The following is an 18,448-nucleotide window of genomic DNA, read 5'->3' as shown; positions in this document are numbered from 1 at the left end:
CACTCTCCAAACTGTTCTGCTAATTGTTGCCAAACTTATCTTCCTAAAACACTGAGTCATTGCTGCTCAAAGACTGAACGAGGCTCTCTACTCCAATCCCAAGCTCCTCCGTCTGGTGTTTGAGCCTGTCTCCTCCCCTCAAATTTGATTGCTATCTGTTTATCAATCAAAACGTACATTTGTTTCTTACTACTGCTTTGCAGAATGCACCTTTCACTTTAGGAAGTAGAGAGTCACCTGGCTTCACAGCAATGTGTTTCACTATAATGGGTAGATAAAAGCTCTTTGATAAATATTTGAGGAAGTAAGCATGCAAAGCCTTAAATACACAGATCCTAGCTGAGCCCAGCACTTGGACCACAGTAATTTAGTCTTTGAGTGCTGCCTTCCCTTCTGCAAAAAGAGAAATAACAATGTCTGTCATACTTATTTCACAGAGTGGCTGCAAATAACCAAAGAAATGGATTTGAAAGGGTTTTGTAGGGTTATTGCAGTGGCTCACACCTGTAATCCCAGCACTTTGGGAGGCCAAGGCAGGTGCATTGCTTCAGGAGTTCGAGACCAGCCTGGCCAACAGAGCAAAACCCCATCTCTACAAAATAAATAAAATAAAAATAAAAAAGAAAGAGTTTTGTATACCGTAAAATGCTACATAAAAGGTAGTAGTAGTTGTTGAGATGAAAATTGGTTAAATTAAAGAATTTACTTATAATCATATCAACTGGAGCAGAGAGTTTAGCTGGCTACCTGAGAGCCAGGGTTCCTCTTAGCATTACCAGCAACCAGCATGTGGGTAATTTGGCTGCTTCTTTAGAAACTCCAAGTTCTGCTACTGGGCAGATCTGGGAGAAAGAATGTCTGTTGCTTGGGTATAGAACCCTGGGGTGGATTCAGAGATCCCTGAGGCTGCCCCACTGGGTTGATGGGCTTGGGTTGGGAAACCCACCCAACAGCTCCTACAGCCAGGAAGGAAGAGCGGCAAGATTGTGAGCCTTGCTCTCTCACCCACAGCCAGAGAAGCCAGCTCTCCCAGAAGAGAATCCATCCCTAGCTCATCTGGGTCAGGGTCCTCAGGCAGCATTTCCCAAAAGTGTGCCATGGGATATTAAAAGATATAGCTACATAAAGGTCTGTGTTCCTGCACACCTATAATCATCTGATCTTTGACAAACCTGACAAAAACAAGCAATGGCGAAAGGATTCTCTGTTTAATAAGTGGTTCCAGGAGAACTGGCTAACCATATGCAAACAATTGAAACTCAGCTCCTTTTTTATGCTTTATACAAAAATTAACTCAAAATGGAACAAAGACTTAAATGTAAAACCCAAAACTGTAAAAACCCTAGAAGAAAATCTAGGTAACGTCATTCAGGGCATAGGCATGGGCAAAGATTTTATGACAAAAATGCCAAAAACAATTGCAACAAAATAAAAAATTAACAAATGAGATAATTAAATTAAAGAGCTTCTTCCCAGGAAAACAAACTATTATCATAATGAAGACAACTATGGAATGGGAGAAAATTTTTGCAATCTATTCATCTGATACAGGTATAATATCGAGTCTACAAGGAACTTAAACAAATTCACAAGAAAAAAACAAACAAACAAATAATCTCATTAAAAAAATGGGCAAAAGACATGAACTGACACTTCTCAAAAGAAGATATTCATTGTGGCCAACAAACATATGAAAAGAAGCTCAACACTGTGGTCGTTAGAGAAATGCAAATCAGAACCACAATGAGATATCGTCTCATGCCAGTCAGAATGCCGATTATTAAGAAGTCAAGAAACAACAGATGCTGGTGAGATTTCAAAGAAAAAGGAATGCTTTTATACTGTTAGTGGGAATATAAATTAGTTCAACCATTGTGGAAGACAGTGTGGCAATTCCTCAAAGATCTAGAAGCAGAAATACCATTTGACCCAGCAATCCCATTACTGGGTATAAACCCAAAGGAATATAAATCATCCTACAATAAAGACTCATGCGGCACGGTGGCTCACACCTGTGGTCCCAGCACTTTGGGAGGCCAAGGCAGGTGGATCATAAGGTCAAGAGATCGAGACCATCTTGGTCACCGTGGTGAAACCCCGTCTCTACTAAAAATACAAAAATTAGCTGGCCATGGTGGCGCACACCTGTAATCCCAGCTACTCGGGAGGCTGAGGCAGGAGAATTGCCTGAACCCAGGAGGCAGAGGTTGCGGTGAGCCGAGATAGCGCCATTGCACTCCAGCCTGGGTAACAAGAGCGAAACTCTGTCTCAAAAAAAAAAAAAACAAAAAACAAAAAACTCATGCATGTGTATGTTCATTGCTACACTACTCACAATGGCAAAGACTTGGAATCAACCTAAATGCTCATCAATGATAGACTGGATAAAGAAAATGTGGTACATATACACCATGGAATACTATGCAGCTATAAAAAGGAACCAGATCATGTCCTTTGCTGGGAAGTCAATGGAGCTGGAAGCTGCTACCCTCAGCAAAGTAACGCAGGAACAGAAAACCAAACACTGCATGTTCTCACTCATAAGTGGGAGCTAAACAATGAGAACACATGAACACATGGGCTGGGGAGCACACGGGGGCCTGTTGCTGGGGTGTGGGGATAGGGAGAGCATCAGGAAGAACAGCTAATGGATGCTGGGCTTAATACCTAGGTGACAGATTGATCTGTGCAGCAAACCGCCATGGCACACATTTACCTATGTAACAAACCAGCACACGCTGCACATGTACCCTAGAACGTATAATAAAAGTTGAAGGAAAAAAAAGAAGGTCTGTGTTCAATTGGGAAACACGGGATGGAACAAGATTTCTATATGAAAGGATTCTTAGAACCATTAACCTATTGATATCATTGAAAATATCCTTAAAAGGAATTTGTATGTAGTATTTTCCAATGTTTGAAATAGGAACTTGTTAAGTGTGTCCCCCTTTTTCATTTTTTCAGAGAATCTCTCAGGTTTACAGGCTGGAAAACATTGTTGGATATGATTCTTGTCCAGTCTAGTTCAGTACATCAGGAAATTCTTAGAGCCAGGTAGCTATGATTCACTATGATTCCTGCAAGAGATTTCACAAACCAGTAAGGATATTTCGTTTCTGTTAGCACTTTACACTTCAGACAGATTATGTCTATTCAATACTCAAATGCTTTATTCAGGGGGAAAGGCAGGCATCCAGATTGTTTGGCACAATTTTCCTTTGGAAATGTCTAATCACTAGGAATTAAAGAGGGAATACTGAGTTCAATGTTGGAGAGCTCTGACAATCACATCAGCACAAGATTTTGGTGCCCTGCATGGCCAGCAGGTGCTGGGGGAGGATGGGTGTAGCAGAGGTGCTCAGAAACAGACTCGTATGTCCATGACAAGTGCCTGGGTTCCCAGCACTGGCGTCCAGAGAGGTCTCTTGGCAAATGTGCCTGAGAGGGTGGGGAGGCCACACCTTCAAGCACTGTGCTGACTCATGAGGGAGGAAGGAGGAAACTCAGTTGTCATTATCTTTTCTCCTGAACTTCCTGAGGTTTCTGGAAAATGGGGCCCAGGGAGAGGCAGAGCTCTCAGTTGCTAGTCTCCAAGTAAACAGCAGAATAATTAAGGACAAAGACACAGCAGGAAGATGTGATGTTGCCAGTAATCAGCAGACAGACAAGGTTTATGGCAATGAAAGCCAGGATGAATGGGAGTGACTGGCTTTTACATTTATTCTTTAATTTCTTCATGGATTCTTTCACCCACCAGCATTTTGTTTCAGTGTCTACTATGTTCAAGGCAGTGGGCTGGGTGATAAAAGGTAAAGAAGGTATACCTCTTTACCTAAAAAATTTAGTGGAGAATACAATCATAAACTAAATCATGTCAACATAGCAATGGATCTCTAATAGAAGATTTCAAAATGTTCTAGGAGAAACGAGGAGCAAGCTATGTATTCTGCCACAACTCCAGCATCTGTACAAGTGGCCTACAAGAGGATTAAGAGGGCAGGCTCTGATAGCTGGATTTGAAAAGGTTTTGTGTACTGTAAAACACTATATAAGAGTTAGTAGTAGTTAGGCCGGGTGTGGTGGCTCATGCCTGTAACTGCAGTACTTTGGAAAGCCGAGGTGAGTGGATCACGCTGGAGTTTGAGACTAGCCTGGTCAACACGGTGAAATATGGTCAATATGGTCTCTAATAAAAATACAAAAATTAGCTGGGGGTGGTAGTGCGCTCCCATAATCCCACCTACTCGGGAGGCTGAGGCAGGAGAATCACTTGAACCCAGAAGGCAGAGGTTGCAGTGAGCTGAGATCATGCCGTTGCACTCCAGCCTGGGCAACAAAGCAAGACTCCATCTCAGAAAAATAAAAATAAAAAAAAAGTTAATAGTAATTGTTGAAGTGAAAATTTGAAAATTGGTTAAATGAAATAATTTAATGGGGGTTAAACAGAATTTAATAGGGACTTAATGGGGGTTAATAGAGAGGGCTAAATTATTTATTTTAACCCTCTTTTATGAAGAAGAGAGGTAGCCTTTTTTTCCTTGTAACTGTTTGGTGAAATTATTAGTAGTAGGGGTTCCAGATTTCCAAACACCAACATGAGCTCTCAGCGAAGAGGCTAAGGTTGCTCCCATATCCCAGTCATGCCCATGACGAAGAGCATATGACACACGGCGCAATACAAAGGCACAGCAGAGGAACGTGCCATGAAATTCACAGACAGAAACCAGCTGCCGAAAGCACCCAGCTGCCAGGGCCTTCAACATAAATGCTAACTTCCTGAACGCCTACCAGAGTGGGAATCCATTCCTTTTGTAAGTAGAGCTATTTAAACTAGAGAGTGGCAGAGCGGGTGACGGGGAGAAGGCTTGTTCCTGGAGCTGGTCTGCGGAAGAGAACACACGAGTGAGGAGAACTGGAAAGAGAGAAGATGAAGAATTGAAGGTGACAGGAGTGTGAAAGGGCAGGTGGGTAGAAACTAAGAGTGGGTAGAGATGCCCAGTGATTGCGGGATAAGGCAACGATGGGTCAAGACGACCCAGACTAGGGCCGAGGAACATACCTGTAAAATAACCCAGTGACCTTTCTTGGCAGCGATGTCCAGCGCAGCCTCAGCCACTACCTCCTGTCCTTGCCCCAAAGACACGTTGTGAAAGTTCCGATTGTTGAAGGTATATCCAAGTTTTTTTCCTACAAGGAGGATGCAGTCATCAGTATTATTTATTGTGCCTAATGATGAATGATGTTCATAAGGAAATGCACACCCTCAGATCACCTCTCAAATGTAGGCATGTCCAAATCTATAACCCAAGCCTCATATACCGACCCTTTTCCTTCGCAGGGGGCTACTTCTTCCTCCAGCTTTTTGTTCTCATGTAAAAGGAAGCATTTGTTCAGACCAAAACCACTTCACTCTTCCCTCTTAATTCCTAAGGCTGGGTAGGTGTGCTGATGCTATTCCTTATGGCTCTTACCTGCAGGCCAGATATTGGTCCACTACTCTAGAAGAGGGTGAAAGAGTAGCAAGCCTGTGGGTATGCTCCCTTGTGGCTTGCCTTGTCCTCTGAATAAATATTGTGTCTTCCCTGGAACTTGACTGGGAGGCGTGGCCCGAAGTGGCAGGATTCAGGTAGTTCTGGCTTTCTGTACTTTATGCCCCATTAACCTCCTCTCCTATCATTCCCAACACGTAGAAAAGTGTTCTCTCATCATTTTGCATAAATTAGAATGAAGAGGGGCCAGACACGAAACTCGTTAGTTGTATAGGTGTGAATTTTCTGTTGGATGTATACAAGGGTTGCAGCTGTGCAAATGGATTAAGGGAATGACCACACACACAAACATTGTAGCCATATAACTGAAGCAAGGTCAAGGGCTTCAGCTGCTCTCCAAGCCCCAAGGAAAACAACACAAAGAAATGACCCTAATACAGAGAACGTCAGCTCTTAGAACAATCCAATAAAGTGTGGAGAAATTACATAATACTCTTTAGATAAAAGGATCATAAAAATGTATAATACCATGAAGGAATCATTAAGCGATTTTTCTAGGAAGTTGAAGTAGACACAAGAAGAGAAGTTTAAAAAGAGAAACAATAAAAATCCATACTTAAAAAAATTTAGCTTCGGAGGAACCAAAACTGAAGATGTAGTTTGACACTTGTGCAAGAAAAATTTTGGAAACAAGTGTTGAATATTTCTTTTAAATATAAAAATGTACAGACTGTCATTCAAATGTACAGGACAAAGCAAGATAATGACTTTCTGTAGTAAGAAACAGATATTGAAGATTAAGATAAATAATTCATTCCAGAGAAAATGCCAGGATAAAAAGTGTTGGGATTTTTAGATGTCTTCTGTGACATTTCTGCTCACAAAAGAGCCTGTTTATTTTGTTTATTAGCAACAAAAGGGTATGGGCACAGAGGTATTTAATAAAGATGAGTTTGAAAACTCCAGACTGGAGGGACCATCATGGGCAAAGCTTAACACGGCAGAGTCTAGCTAGGATCAGTCTGCGTTAATCTGGGCTTGTGGCATGACAAGGAGGCAGAGAGGAAAGAAATGGATCTTGGGAACACTGAGAAGGGGAAAGACGGATGGGATTCTCAATGAATGAACACTCAGCCAAAGACGGCTGCGTCACACGTGGGCCTCATGGGGTGTGGAGGTAACCTTGCAAGGCCTTTCCCTTTGCAACTGTGAGGCTCTCAGGTGGCTTGGTGAGCTTTGAGCAAGCCCCTTCACGTTCTCATGATTTCACCTTCAGATTGTTCTAGGCTGTTGCTTCCCTGCCTCCACCCCTACTGCTTGTGACTCATCTCTCCTTTCCTGACTTTCCTTCTAGCTTCACATATGGTGGTGTCACCTGGAACTGTGCCCCACTGGAAACTCTTTTACATCTTTAGTGTGCGTCACTGACCTCTAGTCTCTTTGAGGACACTGTAACTCCTACGGTCCTCACCGTATCCCTATGGTGTTGGCAGGGGAACATTTTTCTAGTGTTTTCTTGCTACTTGGAGGTTATTTCTTCTTCGTCCTCATTAAACAAAACAATATACTTTTTTTTCCTTTTATTTCTTTTTTTTTTGGAAATGGAGTCTCTCTCTGTCACCCAGGCTGGAGTGCAATGGCACGATCTCACCTCACTGCAACCTCCACCTCCCAGATTCAAGCAATTCTCCTGCCTCAGCCTTCTGAGTAGCTGGGGTTACAGGTGCCTGCCACCACACTTGGCTGATTTTTGTATTTTTAGTAGAGTCAAGGTTTCACCATGTGGGCCAGGCCAGTCTCCTGACCTCAAGCGATCCACCCACCTTGGCCTGCATTCAGGGCGCATCTTTCCACGCTGGCTGGAGCCCCCTGTGTGTAAGCGTCACGTTGGTTCACACCTTCTCCTGCCGATGGACACTTTGTTCTCGTCCGGTTATTGGTGATGAGGAAAAGGCCTAAACACTCATGTGCAGGTTGATGTGCACGCATTTAAGTTTTCTCTTGGGAGGAATTCCAGGAATGGGATTGCTGGATGATGTCGTAAGGATGGGTTAACTTAATAAGAAACTCCTGGACCACTTTCCAGCATGGCGGGACCCCCTGCCCCGATTCCCACTGCAGCTCAGGAGGGTCCCAGGTCCTCTGTGTCATCACTAGAGCCTAGGCTGGCTGTTGGTTTCTGTCTGTTTTTAGATATTCTAATGGATTTGCAGAGGGACTGCTGATCAGCATTTCTCCAACATCTCTGTGATGCTGAGTGTCTGTCCTGAGCAATCTGCCCTCCTGATGCCTTCTCTGATGAGGCCTCCATTCAAATATTTGCCCTCTCTTTTATACTGTGGTTTTCACTTTCTTATGGTTAAGTTCTGACGGTTCTTCACATATTCCGCAGGCCAGTATGTTGTGAAATGTGTGATTCACAAATGTTTTTTTCTAGACCATAGTTTGTACTTTCATTCTCTTTATATTCTTACATTGCTATATAGAGTTACAATTTTAAATTTGTGACTAAATTTAATTGGTCAATATTTTCTTTTATGAATCATGCTTTTGGTGTCAGTTCTAAGAACTTTTCACCAAACCTGAGGCCATGCAAAATTTCCCCTGTGTTTTCATCTAAAGGTTTTATAGCATCATGTTCTATGTTTTAGGCCACTGACAAACGTTGAGTAGCGTTTTGTATCAGCCGTGGCCATTTCTTCTTTCATCTCTGACAGTATCGTGGGCGTTTGCCACTCCCTGCGCCCTGTGCTCTTCCTGTCTTCTTGGTCTGCTCTTCCTGTGAGTTTCAGGGGATGTCTTAGTGCTGGTGCTGCCCTGGTCCATTGGGGGGTCCTGTGGGCTTGTCCACGTGGGAAAGTCAGGACTGTGATGCTGACAGGATGCCCTGTGAGTCAGGAAGGTGCTGACGGGGGTTTCCATGTAGCAGAGGGAGGCGTTTGGTTTTCCAGATGGGGCAAACTTGGGAGGGGATGAACTTGAGAAATGCCACCGGTGAGAGGCCCAGGTAGAGCAGGTCTTGGGTTGCCCGCTGTGTGAGCACCAAACGTGGATGTGTCAGTGGCCACGCCAGGAGGGAACCCTCAACCACAGGCCTCTGGGTGTCCAAGGCCAAGTCTTGTTCAAGAGGTGCGTTCAGGAGAGCCAACCATGGCAGAAATACATAAGGGCAATCCTATGTTTCCTTGGTTAAATCCTCTGCTAATCCTACTTGACTCGGAGAGGGAGCCAAGTCCTCATGGCAGCCTACAAGCCCTGCCTGAGTCACATCCTCTCGGCTCTGATTCTCTGTGCCTGTCTACCCCTCACTGTCTCCTCTCCCACCAGAGAAAAGATTCTCCACATTCATACTGGTGGATTCAAACCCATCTTTGCCACACAGATAGTCTATAAAGAGTCCTGTTGAAAAAGAAAAAGGCAGACTGGCATGGTGGCTCATGCCTGTAATCCCAGACCTTTGGGAGGCTGAGGCAGGCGGATCACCTGAGGTCAGGAGTTTGCAACCAGCCTGGCAAGCATGGTAAAACTCTGTTTGTAGTAAAAATACAAAAATTAGCTGGGCATTGTGGTACACACCTGTAATTCCAGGTACCCGGGAGGCTGAGGCAGAAGAATCACTTAAACCCAGAAGGCAGAGGTTGCAGTGAGCTGAGACTGTGCCACTGTACTCCAGCCTGGGCGACAGAGCAAGACTCCATCTCAAAAACATAATCATAGTAATTATAAAAGAAAAAGGCAAAAATTTAAACAGCTAAACAGAAACATGGCAAAAGAGTTGAACCAGCCCTTCACAAAAGAAAAAATGTGGAGGAATGGCCGATAAAAACATGAAGAGGGTCTCAGCCTAACAGGGTTAGATATCAGGTGACACCCACCAGACTGGCAAAAATCACACAATCAGTGAGAGTAATGGGGAGAATGGAGAGCCACAGGAACACTCACCCAACGCTAAGAATGATGGTGAATCATTTTTGCTATGCTTGCTTATGAAAGGGTGTGTGTTGTGGGTTATGAGGAAAATTACGTTTCTTACTGATATGAAATTTTAAAATTGAAAGCTACTGACCAGAAGAAACTGCACTTATATACAAAAGAAATGTCCAAGAACCTTCACAGCAACACAGTCCTAGGGGCCGCAGCTGGCCAAACACTCATCAACAGGAAAATGAAGACATTTCCCACGGTCCCCTCACACCACGGGAGATCACGCAGCAATGAAAATGAATTGGGTCAGTGTGGGGACGGGTCTCAAAAAGAGAACAGAGGACAAAAACAGACATGGAGCAAATGCTCAGAGCCAGTGCAGCAGAGGAGCAGCCACACAGGAGACTTTCTTCACATCAAAGTTCAAAACTACAGCCGATGCAACAGAGCAAGACCCTGTCTCACAAATACAACAGAGTGTTCCAAAACCACATGCAGTATTGTTTAGAGATGCACACATACCCGCGGAAGGAAACGCGCCATGAAGAAAAGTACAGGAATGGTAAAGACTAAAGCAGAAAGTGACTCCCTCTGAAGGAGAAGGGAAGGGACTGGGATGCAGGAGGGGCCTCCAGGGAGCATGCAAAGTTTGGTTTCTTCAGATTCTATTCCCTAAACTTGGCGGAGGTCCCGTGTGTCCAATGTGTGAATATTCCTTAATCCTGACCCATATTATACAAGTGCTTTTTTTCTATACAGTATTGAGGAGACAGTTATAAACAAGATGCGTTCAAGAGCAAGATGGCAGATGAGCATCAGGAAGGAACACCAAGCACATCTAAGACGTTCCACCCATGGAACCTCGCCATGGATACCCTTGTGCTCACAGGCCTGGCCTCCCCTCAAAACACAGGCAGTTGTCGGAGATCAGAGGCCACACTCATCACAGCAGAGGGGCAGGACCAGCTGGGACAGGGTCCTTCTGTGACATCTACTGCATCCCCAGGCTGTGCGAAGCGACCCAGCTACCGGGTCTCACAGAAGGTGACTGTGCACTGAAACCACGTGGGGAAAATGGTAAGTTCTCTTTGTTCATTACTAGCAACTCTCAGATTCACCTCTATCCTTCACCCCTTCTCCATGAAACAATTTTATAGAGCTTTACTTGGACCTGTTTTTCTATTTATTTTTATTTTACTAACTACTGAAGAGATATATATTGTGTGTATGTGCGATTTTGTCTTTGTCAGTCAGGATAATCCTGGTTAAATTTCTACTATTATTATTATTATTATTGCCAACACCATTTAGTTTTTTTTTTAAGCTTTTCAATTCCTGAGGTTATTGATCAGGGTCTTTCTGTCTCGTGAGACCAAAAAATCCCAACTGTGTAGGAGGAAACAATGCACTGATACCGAGGACTGAGACTCCCAGGCTTAGTTGCTTGGGGTACGGCTACATCTACAGTTTCTGGTGCCCTCCTGTGACTCTCTCTCTCTCTCCTTCTTCAACTTTGGCTCCATGTTTAGCTCCAAGAACCTCAGACAGAACAGCATCCCTGACTCCTCCCCAGGATTCCAGCTAACCGACCCTCACTCTACAACAGCAGCACTGGATTCTCCGGGATCTCCGACTCAAACTAAAGGAACAACCGCTCCTGCCCAGGTCCGCAGCTGTGCGACCTTCAAACTAAAGAAAGAACCGCTCCTGCCCAGGTTCACAGCCGAGCGGCCCTCAAACTACAAAGAGAACTGCCCCTGCCCAGGTCCGCAGCTGTGCGACCTTCACACTAAAGAAAGAACCGCTCCTGCCCAGGTTCACAGCTGCGTGGCCCTAAAACTAAAGTAAGAACCGCTCCTGCCCAGGTTCACAGCTGCGTGGCCCTAAAACTAAAGTAAGAACCGCTCCTGCCCAGGTTCACAGCCGAGCGGCCCTCAAACTACAAAGAGAACTGCCCCTGCCCAGGTCCGCAGCAGGGCGGCCCTCAATCTAAAGTAAGAACTGCTCCTGCCCACACCCTCAGCTGTTTGACCCCAAACTAAAGCAAGGACTGTTCCTGCCAAGGTCCGTAGCTGCACGGCCCTCAAACTACAAAATGAACTGCTCCCGCCCAGGTCCACAGCTCCGTGGCCCTCAAACTAAAGTAAGAACGCCTGTCGAGGACTGCAGCTGCGCGGCCCTCAAACTAAAAAAGAATCACTCCTGCTGAGGTCCGCGCCTGTGCGGCCCTGAAACTAAAGTAAGAACTGCTCCTGCTCCTGCCCAGGTCCGCAGCTGCATGGACCTCAAAGTACAAAAGGAACTGCTGAGCCCAGGTCCCCAGCTGTGCAGCCATCAACCTAAAGGAACAACCGCTCCTGCACAGATCCCCAGCTCCACGGACTAAAGTAAGAACTGCTCCTGCCCAGGTCCGCAGCTGTGTGGCCCTCAAATTACAAAACCCTCAACTCCATTGCCCCCTTCTACTTCCGCACTCACTACTCAACTTTTTAATACCCAAGTCTGAGTTGAAGCATTAATAAAACTGATAATTAACACGTTTGGTGAAGTGGCACCATCACAAGCTTGTGATTCTCAATTTCGAAGCTATTTGGAACTCTTTCAATGTGTCCAGAAGTTGGCTATGTTACCCATTTCCCTCTGTCATTATGTCTCCTAATGGACCCCTCTTCTTATGCTCAGCAGTTTGTGCTACTGTCTAGTTTTCTGGAAAAAAAAAAAAAAAAAAAAAAAAAAAGCCCTCTGGTAGTCACTCTTTCTTATACTGCTATTTGTCTGCCTCTCTGCATACCGCTCTCTCAATGGAAAAGATGTCCTCCCTACCTGCCTGACACTTTATCTGTCCTTAAAATCCCATCTCTTTTTGTACCTTATTTTTTGAGATAGAGTTTCCCTCTTGTCACCCAGGCTGGAGTGCGGTGGCACAATCTTGGCTCATTGCAACCTCCTCCTCCTCCTAGGTTTAAGCGATTCTCCTGCCTCAGCCTCCCCAGTAGCTGGGACTAGAGACACCTGGCACCACTCCTGGCTACTTTTTGTATTTTTAGCAGAGATGTGGTTGGCCAGGCTGGTCTTGAACTCCTGATCCCAGATGATCCACCCACCTCGGCCTCCCAAAGTGCTGGGATTACAGGCGTGAGTCATTGCACCTGCCCCTCTTTTGATATCTTTAACTTTTATCTTTATTCACTCTTCTGCTCCCCAGCACATGCACAAATCAGTTTTGCTCATCACACACACACACACACACACACACACACACACACACACACAAACAATACGCCATGAATCCTGAAGCCTCTCTCTAAAGACCGTACTTGCCTCAGCTTATCTACCTTTTACTTGCTTTTTAAAGGAAAGAGGGCTGGGCATGGAGGCTCATGCCTATAATCCCAGCCCTTTGGGAAGCTGAGGTGGACAGGTTGCTTGAGCTCAGCAGTTCAAGACCAACCTGGGCAACACAGTGAGGCCCCATCACTACAAAAAATTAGCCAGACACAGTGGCACATGCCTATAGTCCCAGCTACTCAGGAGGCTGAGGCGGGGGGAACGCTCGAGCCTGGGAGTTGGAGGTTGCAATGAGCCAAGATTGGGCCACTGCAGTTCAGCCTGGGCAACACAGTGAGATCCTGTCTCAAAAACCAAACCAAACCAAACCAAAACAAAACCAACCAAAAACAAGGAAAGAGAACGGGACCAGGAACAATAAAAATGAGACTCAGGGCAAAGTTTCAATAATCTGGCTGCAAAGACACTGAATAGAAAACTGTTACTTTGAACATAGCTGGTGGCAGACCTACAGAAATCTCAGAATGATGGAAAGAGAGAAAAGGAGATAGGAGAAGGCAAAGGTGGTATACACAGCTTCTTTCTGATCAGAAAATGGAAATACACAACTCATTCTGTTAAAACCAGGTAACTGGGCAAAGAAGGAGGAAGACCAAGCAAATTCATGCTGCAGACAAGTGAAAGAAGGACCAGAGGAGATACCGGCCTCAGGGCAGGAAGGGGAGGGCCAAGGAGGAGACTGTTCTTTGAGGAGCTGTGGGAAAAAAATGTGAAGGAAGGGCAAACTGAGTTGCCTCAAAGAACAGACAAACCATCATCCACGTCGTAACACCGCACAATGCTACTGTATTCTCAGCTTTTCAAAGCCTTTTCACATCTGAGATTTTGTTTTCATCTTCACAGTAATCCAAGGAGGCAGGTATCATAGGTGACTGAGAACAAGCGGGAAGTAGATGAAGCAAAAGCAGAAATAAAAAAGCAAATAAAGAAGTGTGGCTCATTTAGGGAAAGAGATAATAAGAAAAGAGAGTACAGTGAAAGCGCTGTTAAAGGCTTAATCAGAGAAGGCAAGAAGGAAAGCAGGGAGGATGGATGGTGGTAGCTTTCACGTTTAAATAGAGGCCAAGAAGAAGGGATGGAATTTCCCACTTCCCCACTCCATCTCTGCTGCTACTCCTCTCCTCCTCCTTTCCTTTCCTTTCCTTCCCCTCCTCCTCCTTCACCATTGTTGAGAAAAGAAAATCCTGGAGGAGACGGAGTGGCACAAAAGTGCCTAAAAATTATAGATTCCTAAACAGGGGAATTATTAATTGTTCATTGGCTAATGGATAAACTTCAGGGGCTGAAGAAATGCTCAAAATTGTATACAAAATGTTGTGTGTCTTTGGGTATATGTATTTTTTTGGGATTGGAGTAAGAACCAGGGAACAAATCTTGCATCTGAATCTAGGGATTTAAAAACTCTACCCAGTATTAAGAGTTGCCTTGTTGAAGTCCAGGAATACATAAATGAAGGAGTAAAGAACTTAAATCAAATACCCAAAGATGGGAAATGATTCCAAGCTTTTTAAGAGTCTAAATGGAGGAAGACAGTGAACTGTGTGATACACAGACTCCGCATAAACAATAGAACAGTAAGTTTACTTAATAAACTGCGCCTAGGGGACATGGGGAAAGTGTTTAGATCAGCCATGTGGATTCCAGACTTGAGACAAAGAGCCCATCAGGCAAGCCGATTAGATTCAAGTTGTGGGAAATGTGGATATCACTAGAATATATGTCCTAAATGGGCGAATTAGAAAATAAATCAAAGCACCAAGAAGGCCGGGAGGAAGGAAGGGAGTAAGAGAAGCACAGGTGCCAAGTAATCTCTAGCTGATGAACAGCAATATTGCTTCTAGTAAGAAAATATCCATTAAGATTGGGCCAAGGGCAGGGCTGAGATAACGTATGCAGAGACAAACAACGAATATAGATCAGGGACGGGTCAGTTTGCCTGAGATGACAGGAAGCTGCAAAGTACATGATGGAATAGATGGAGGTCAATTGGCTAGGAACAACAGGAAATTGCTCATAAACAGGGTATATGAAAGCTTCCAAAAGGGAAGATACTGAATAAAAATAAGGAAACTAAATTTATCTGTATGAAAGGAACAAAGCCTCCAGGGGACAGAAGGAACACAAACTCTATAAAGTGTGAAAGTCAGGAATAACTTAGCTCTGATAACTGTTTGGCTACTATTCATTCATTCGTTTCTTAGTTCATTCAACAATACTTCTCTGTGCTAGTTACGATATTAGGCACTGGAAAAAAATGAACAAGATGACATGGTTCTCAAGGATGCTAAATGAGAAGCAGGTAGGCAAAAGGTAAGTTACAATGATAAAAGAGTGATTAAATTCAAATTGTATTAAATGCTCTGAAGCAAATGTATAGAGTGCTGTAAGACTCTCTAGTTGGGAATCAAATGGTCTTACAGGGAGGACAGGAATGGCAGGTGGTTTGCAGGATGAGTAGGCATTGGATGGTTGAAAATATTTCAGATAAAAGGAATCATTTGTGCCAATGTCTTAGGTTAAGAAGACTCATGGTGTTGACAGGATATAAAAGCTGGACAGAAAAGCCATGCCATGCAGGCCACACAGGTCATGTTAATGATATTGGACTATACCTTCAGAACAATGGGAATTCATAAGAAAGTTTTAAAGAGGGTCAGGCATAGTGGCTCACGCCTATAATCCCAGCACTTTGGGAGGCCGAGGTGGGAAGATCACCTGAGGTCAGGAGAATTCGCGACTAGCCTGCCCACCATGGCAAAACCCCAAATCTACTAAACGTACAAAAAATTAGCTGGGGGTGGTGGTGGGCGCCTATAATCCCAGCTACTTGGGAGGCTGAGAGAGGAGAATTGCTTGAACCTGGGAGGCAGAGCTTGCAGTGAGCTGAGATTGTGCCACTGCATTCCAGCCTGTACAAGAACGAAACTCCATCTCAAAAAACAAAACAAAACAAAACAAAAAAGAAAATAAAAGAAAGTTTTAAGTAGAAGAGTGATACAATCACATTTGAGATTTAGCAACATGACTCTGGCTACCGAATGGCAAGGGTTTGCAGAGGGAGGAGAGTGGAGATGAGCTAGGAGGCCAGTGTAATAGGCCAGGTGAAAGCCTACGGTGATTCAGACAAGGGTGGTAATCATGAAAAGAGACAATTAGATGGATTCGAAACACATTTAGGAGATAGAATCAATAGAACTAAATGTGGCGTGGGTGGTGGAAGAGGTGTTTAGGATGATTGACACCCAAGTTTCTGGCATAAGAAACTTAGTAAATGGTGGTGGCATTTACTAAATGTAATAGAGCAAAATTTCTAGAGCTCAAAAGTTTTAGTGGCTCTTCCATATGAAATGACATGCTGACTGCTCGGCAGATGAATGAAAAGGACCCACAGCTAGGCACAGCTTATGAAATTTCAGAACACAAGGGAGAAAGATTATTCTAAAGTTTTCAGGGAATAAAAATAGGTCACCAACAAAGAAACAATGAAAGAATATAATTTCACTGGCATGTGATATCTCATGAACAAAACTGGGTTCTAGAAGATAATAGAATTATGTATCCAAAGTTCTGATAAAAACCATTTTGGACCTTGAAAAACTATCAGACAACTATATAAGCAAAATTAAAGCATTTTTAGACACCCAAAGATTCTGAATTTTTACTTTTCATTATTCTTTTCTGATAATTTATGCCAGCAAAATAAGGATAAAAAATTGAAAATAAAAGACATGGTATATAAAGACAGTAGAACTAATTTACAATATAAAGAAAATAGGTTCCAAGATGATAGCTTCCTAGAAGGCTGAAATACAATTTATCTATATTAGAAGAAGATGTCAGTGAGCTCCAGGAAAAGAATCTTCAAGAATAAAGTGGAGTCTTTCAAAATATACAATGAATAAAAAGTTAGTGGCAATGATAAGTGAAGCATTTACTTCTTCTCCCAAGATAAATAAAAGGCAACTTGCAATTCCAAAAAAAACTAAAAGCTACCAAAATTATCATCATGTATAAAGTAAACTGAAATTTGACATGTTTTGAACATCTATGCTAAGAACATTATTCTTTTAGAGACCCCTAGAGAGTATGACATTTGATCAAAAAGAAGAAAATGTAATCTTAGATATCACTTGCTTTTGCAGTGAGTAATTAGGATATATGTGCTGTTTATTGGCTTTCAACTTTAAAAATTAACTCATCAACTAGGCATGCATAAATTAATGATGGTAACAAAGTAGAATGAATATGCATTCATTCTTGACTATGTAAAAATAAAGACATAGCTGACACAAGTTGAGAAATGGAAGCCGTAGCTTACCTAGAAAGAAGTCAAAAGAATTATCTAAAATTTGTGCAATAAAAATTGTTTTTCTAACAGCATTTAGTTGTAACCAAAAGACGAGCTAAACACTTTAATATTAAAATTTAGGAGGCGTTTATCAACAAGTTATATAACTTAAATGAAATGGATAAAGTCCTAAAAAGAAATAAATTACTATAACTGACTCAAAGGGGAAAAAAACTTTGAGTAAATATATAACTAATAAAGATAAATTAAACTAATAATTTAAAAACTTCCTGCTAACAAAACTCAGGCCCAGATGGTTTCATCACCGAATTATACCAAACATTCATGAGAATTAATACCAACACTTTACAAAATCTTTCAAAAAAATAGAAGCAGAGAGAATACTTCCTAATTAATTCTGGTGTATAGATTATTAGTATTATTCTGATACCAAAAACAGACAAGGATCTTGCAAAGAAAGAAAACAAAATGTTAGCAAATTGAATCCAGTAATATATAAAAAGAATTACACACTAGTACTGATTGAGATCCTAGAAATGAAAAGTTGGTTTAACTTCTAAAAATCAATAATATAATATACAATATTAATAGAATAAAGAAAGAACTATCTTATCACCACAATATATGCAGAAAAAGCACTTGACAAAACCCAGCAACTTTTCACAATAAAACAGAACTCAAAAAACCAGGAATAGAAAGCCATTTTCTCAATCCAATAAAGGACATCTACAAAAAACCCACTGGTAACATCATACTTAATGGTGAAAACTAAATTTTTTCCCCATAGATCAGAAACAAGACCAGGATGGCTGAACTTACTACTTCTACCTAACATTGTACTGGAAATTCTAGCCAGGGTAATTAGGCAAAAATAAATAAGAACATATGAGGATAAAACAAGAAGAAATATAACTATCTGAATTTGCAGATAACATGGTCTTGTATTTGGAAAATCCTAAGAAACTCACTAAAAAGAATATTAGAACTAACAAAAAAGTTCAGCAAGTTTGAAGAAGATCAATATGTAAAGATGCGCTAACAATGAAACTAAAATTAAATAAACAATTCCATTTAAAACAGAATCTAAAATAAAAAAATCTTGAGAATACATTTAATAAAAGAAGAGCAAGACTTGTACACTAAAGACAACAAAATATTGTTAAAAGAACTTAAAAAAACTAAATAAATGGCAAGACAATCCATGTTCACTGATCAGACTTATATTAAGATGTCAATAATCTCTAAATTTATCTACATATTCATTGCAGTCCTTATTGAAATTCAAGCTGCATTTATTATTTTTTGCAGAAATGTATAAGCTAATCCTAAGATGACAGCAGGAACGAGGAAAACAAACAAGAAACAACAACAAAAAAGA

General features: G+C 42.4%; 1 protein-coding gene across 11 annotated transcripts in view; it reads right to left on the bottom strand.

The window, feature by feature from the left end:
• DNAH9 (dynein axonemal heavy chain 9) overlaps positions 1 to 18,448 on the bottom strand; it is a 346,949-nt gene that overhangs the window by 32,072 nt on the left and 296,429 nt on the right. For 10 of the 11 annotated variants that reach the window (XM_039476345.2, XM_074388185.1, XM_010339862.3 and 7 more), the window contains one exon: positions 5,060 to 5,187. The exons of the other annotated variant lie outside the window; for it this stretch is intronic. In XM_039476345.2, coding sequence (XP_039332279.2) covers positions 5,060 to 5,187 — 128 coding nt within the window. The remainder of the gene's footprint in view (positions 1 to 5,059; positions 5,188 to 18,448) is intronic. 11 annotated transcript variants of the gene reach the window in all.

The sequence above is a fragment of the Saimiri boliviensis genome, chromosome 17, assembly GCF_048565385.1.
Source record: "Saimiri boliviensis isolate mSaiBol1 chromosome 17, mSaiBol1.pri, whole genome shotgun sequence".
NCBI lineage: Eukaryota > Metazoa > Chordata > Mammalia > Primates > Cebidae > Saimiri > Saimiri boliviensis.
The sequence above is the reverse complement of the archived record's forward strand: the minus strand, read 5'-3'. Positions and strand labels throughout refer to the sequence as shown.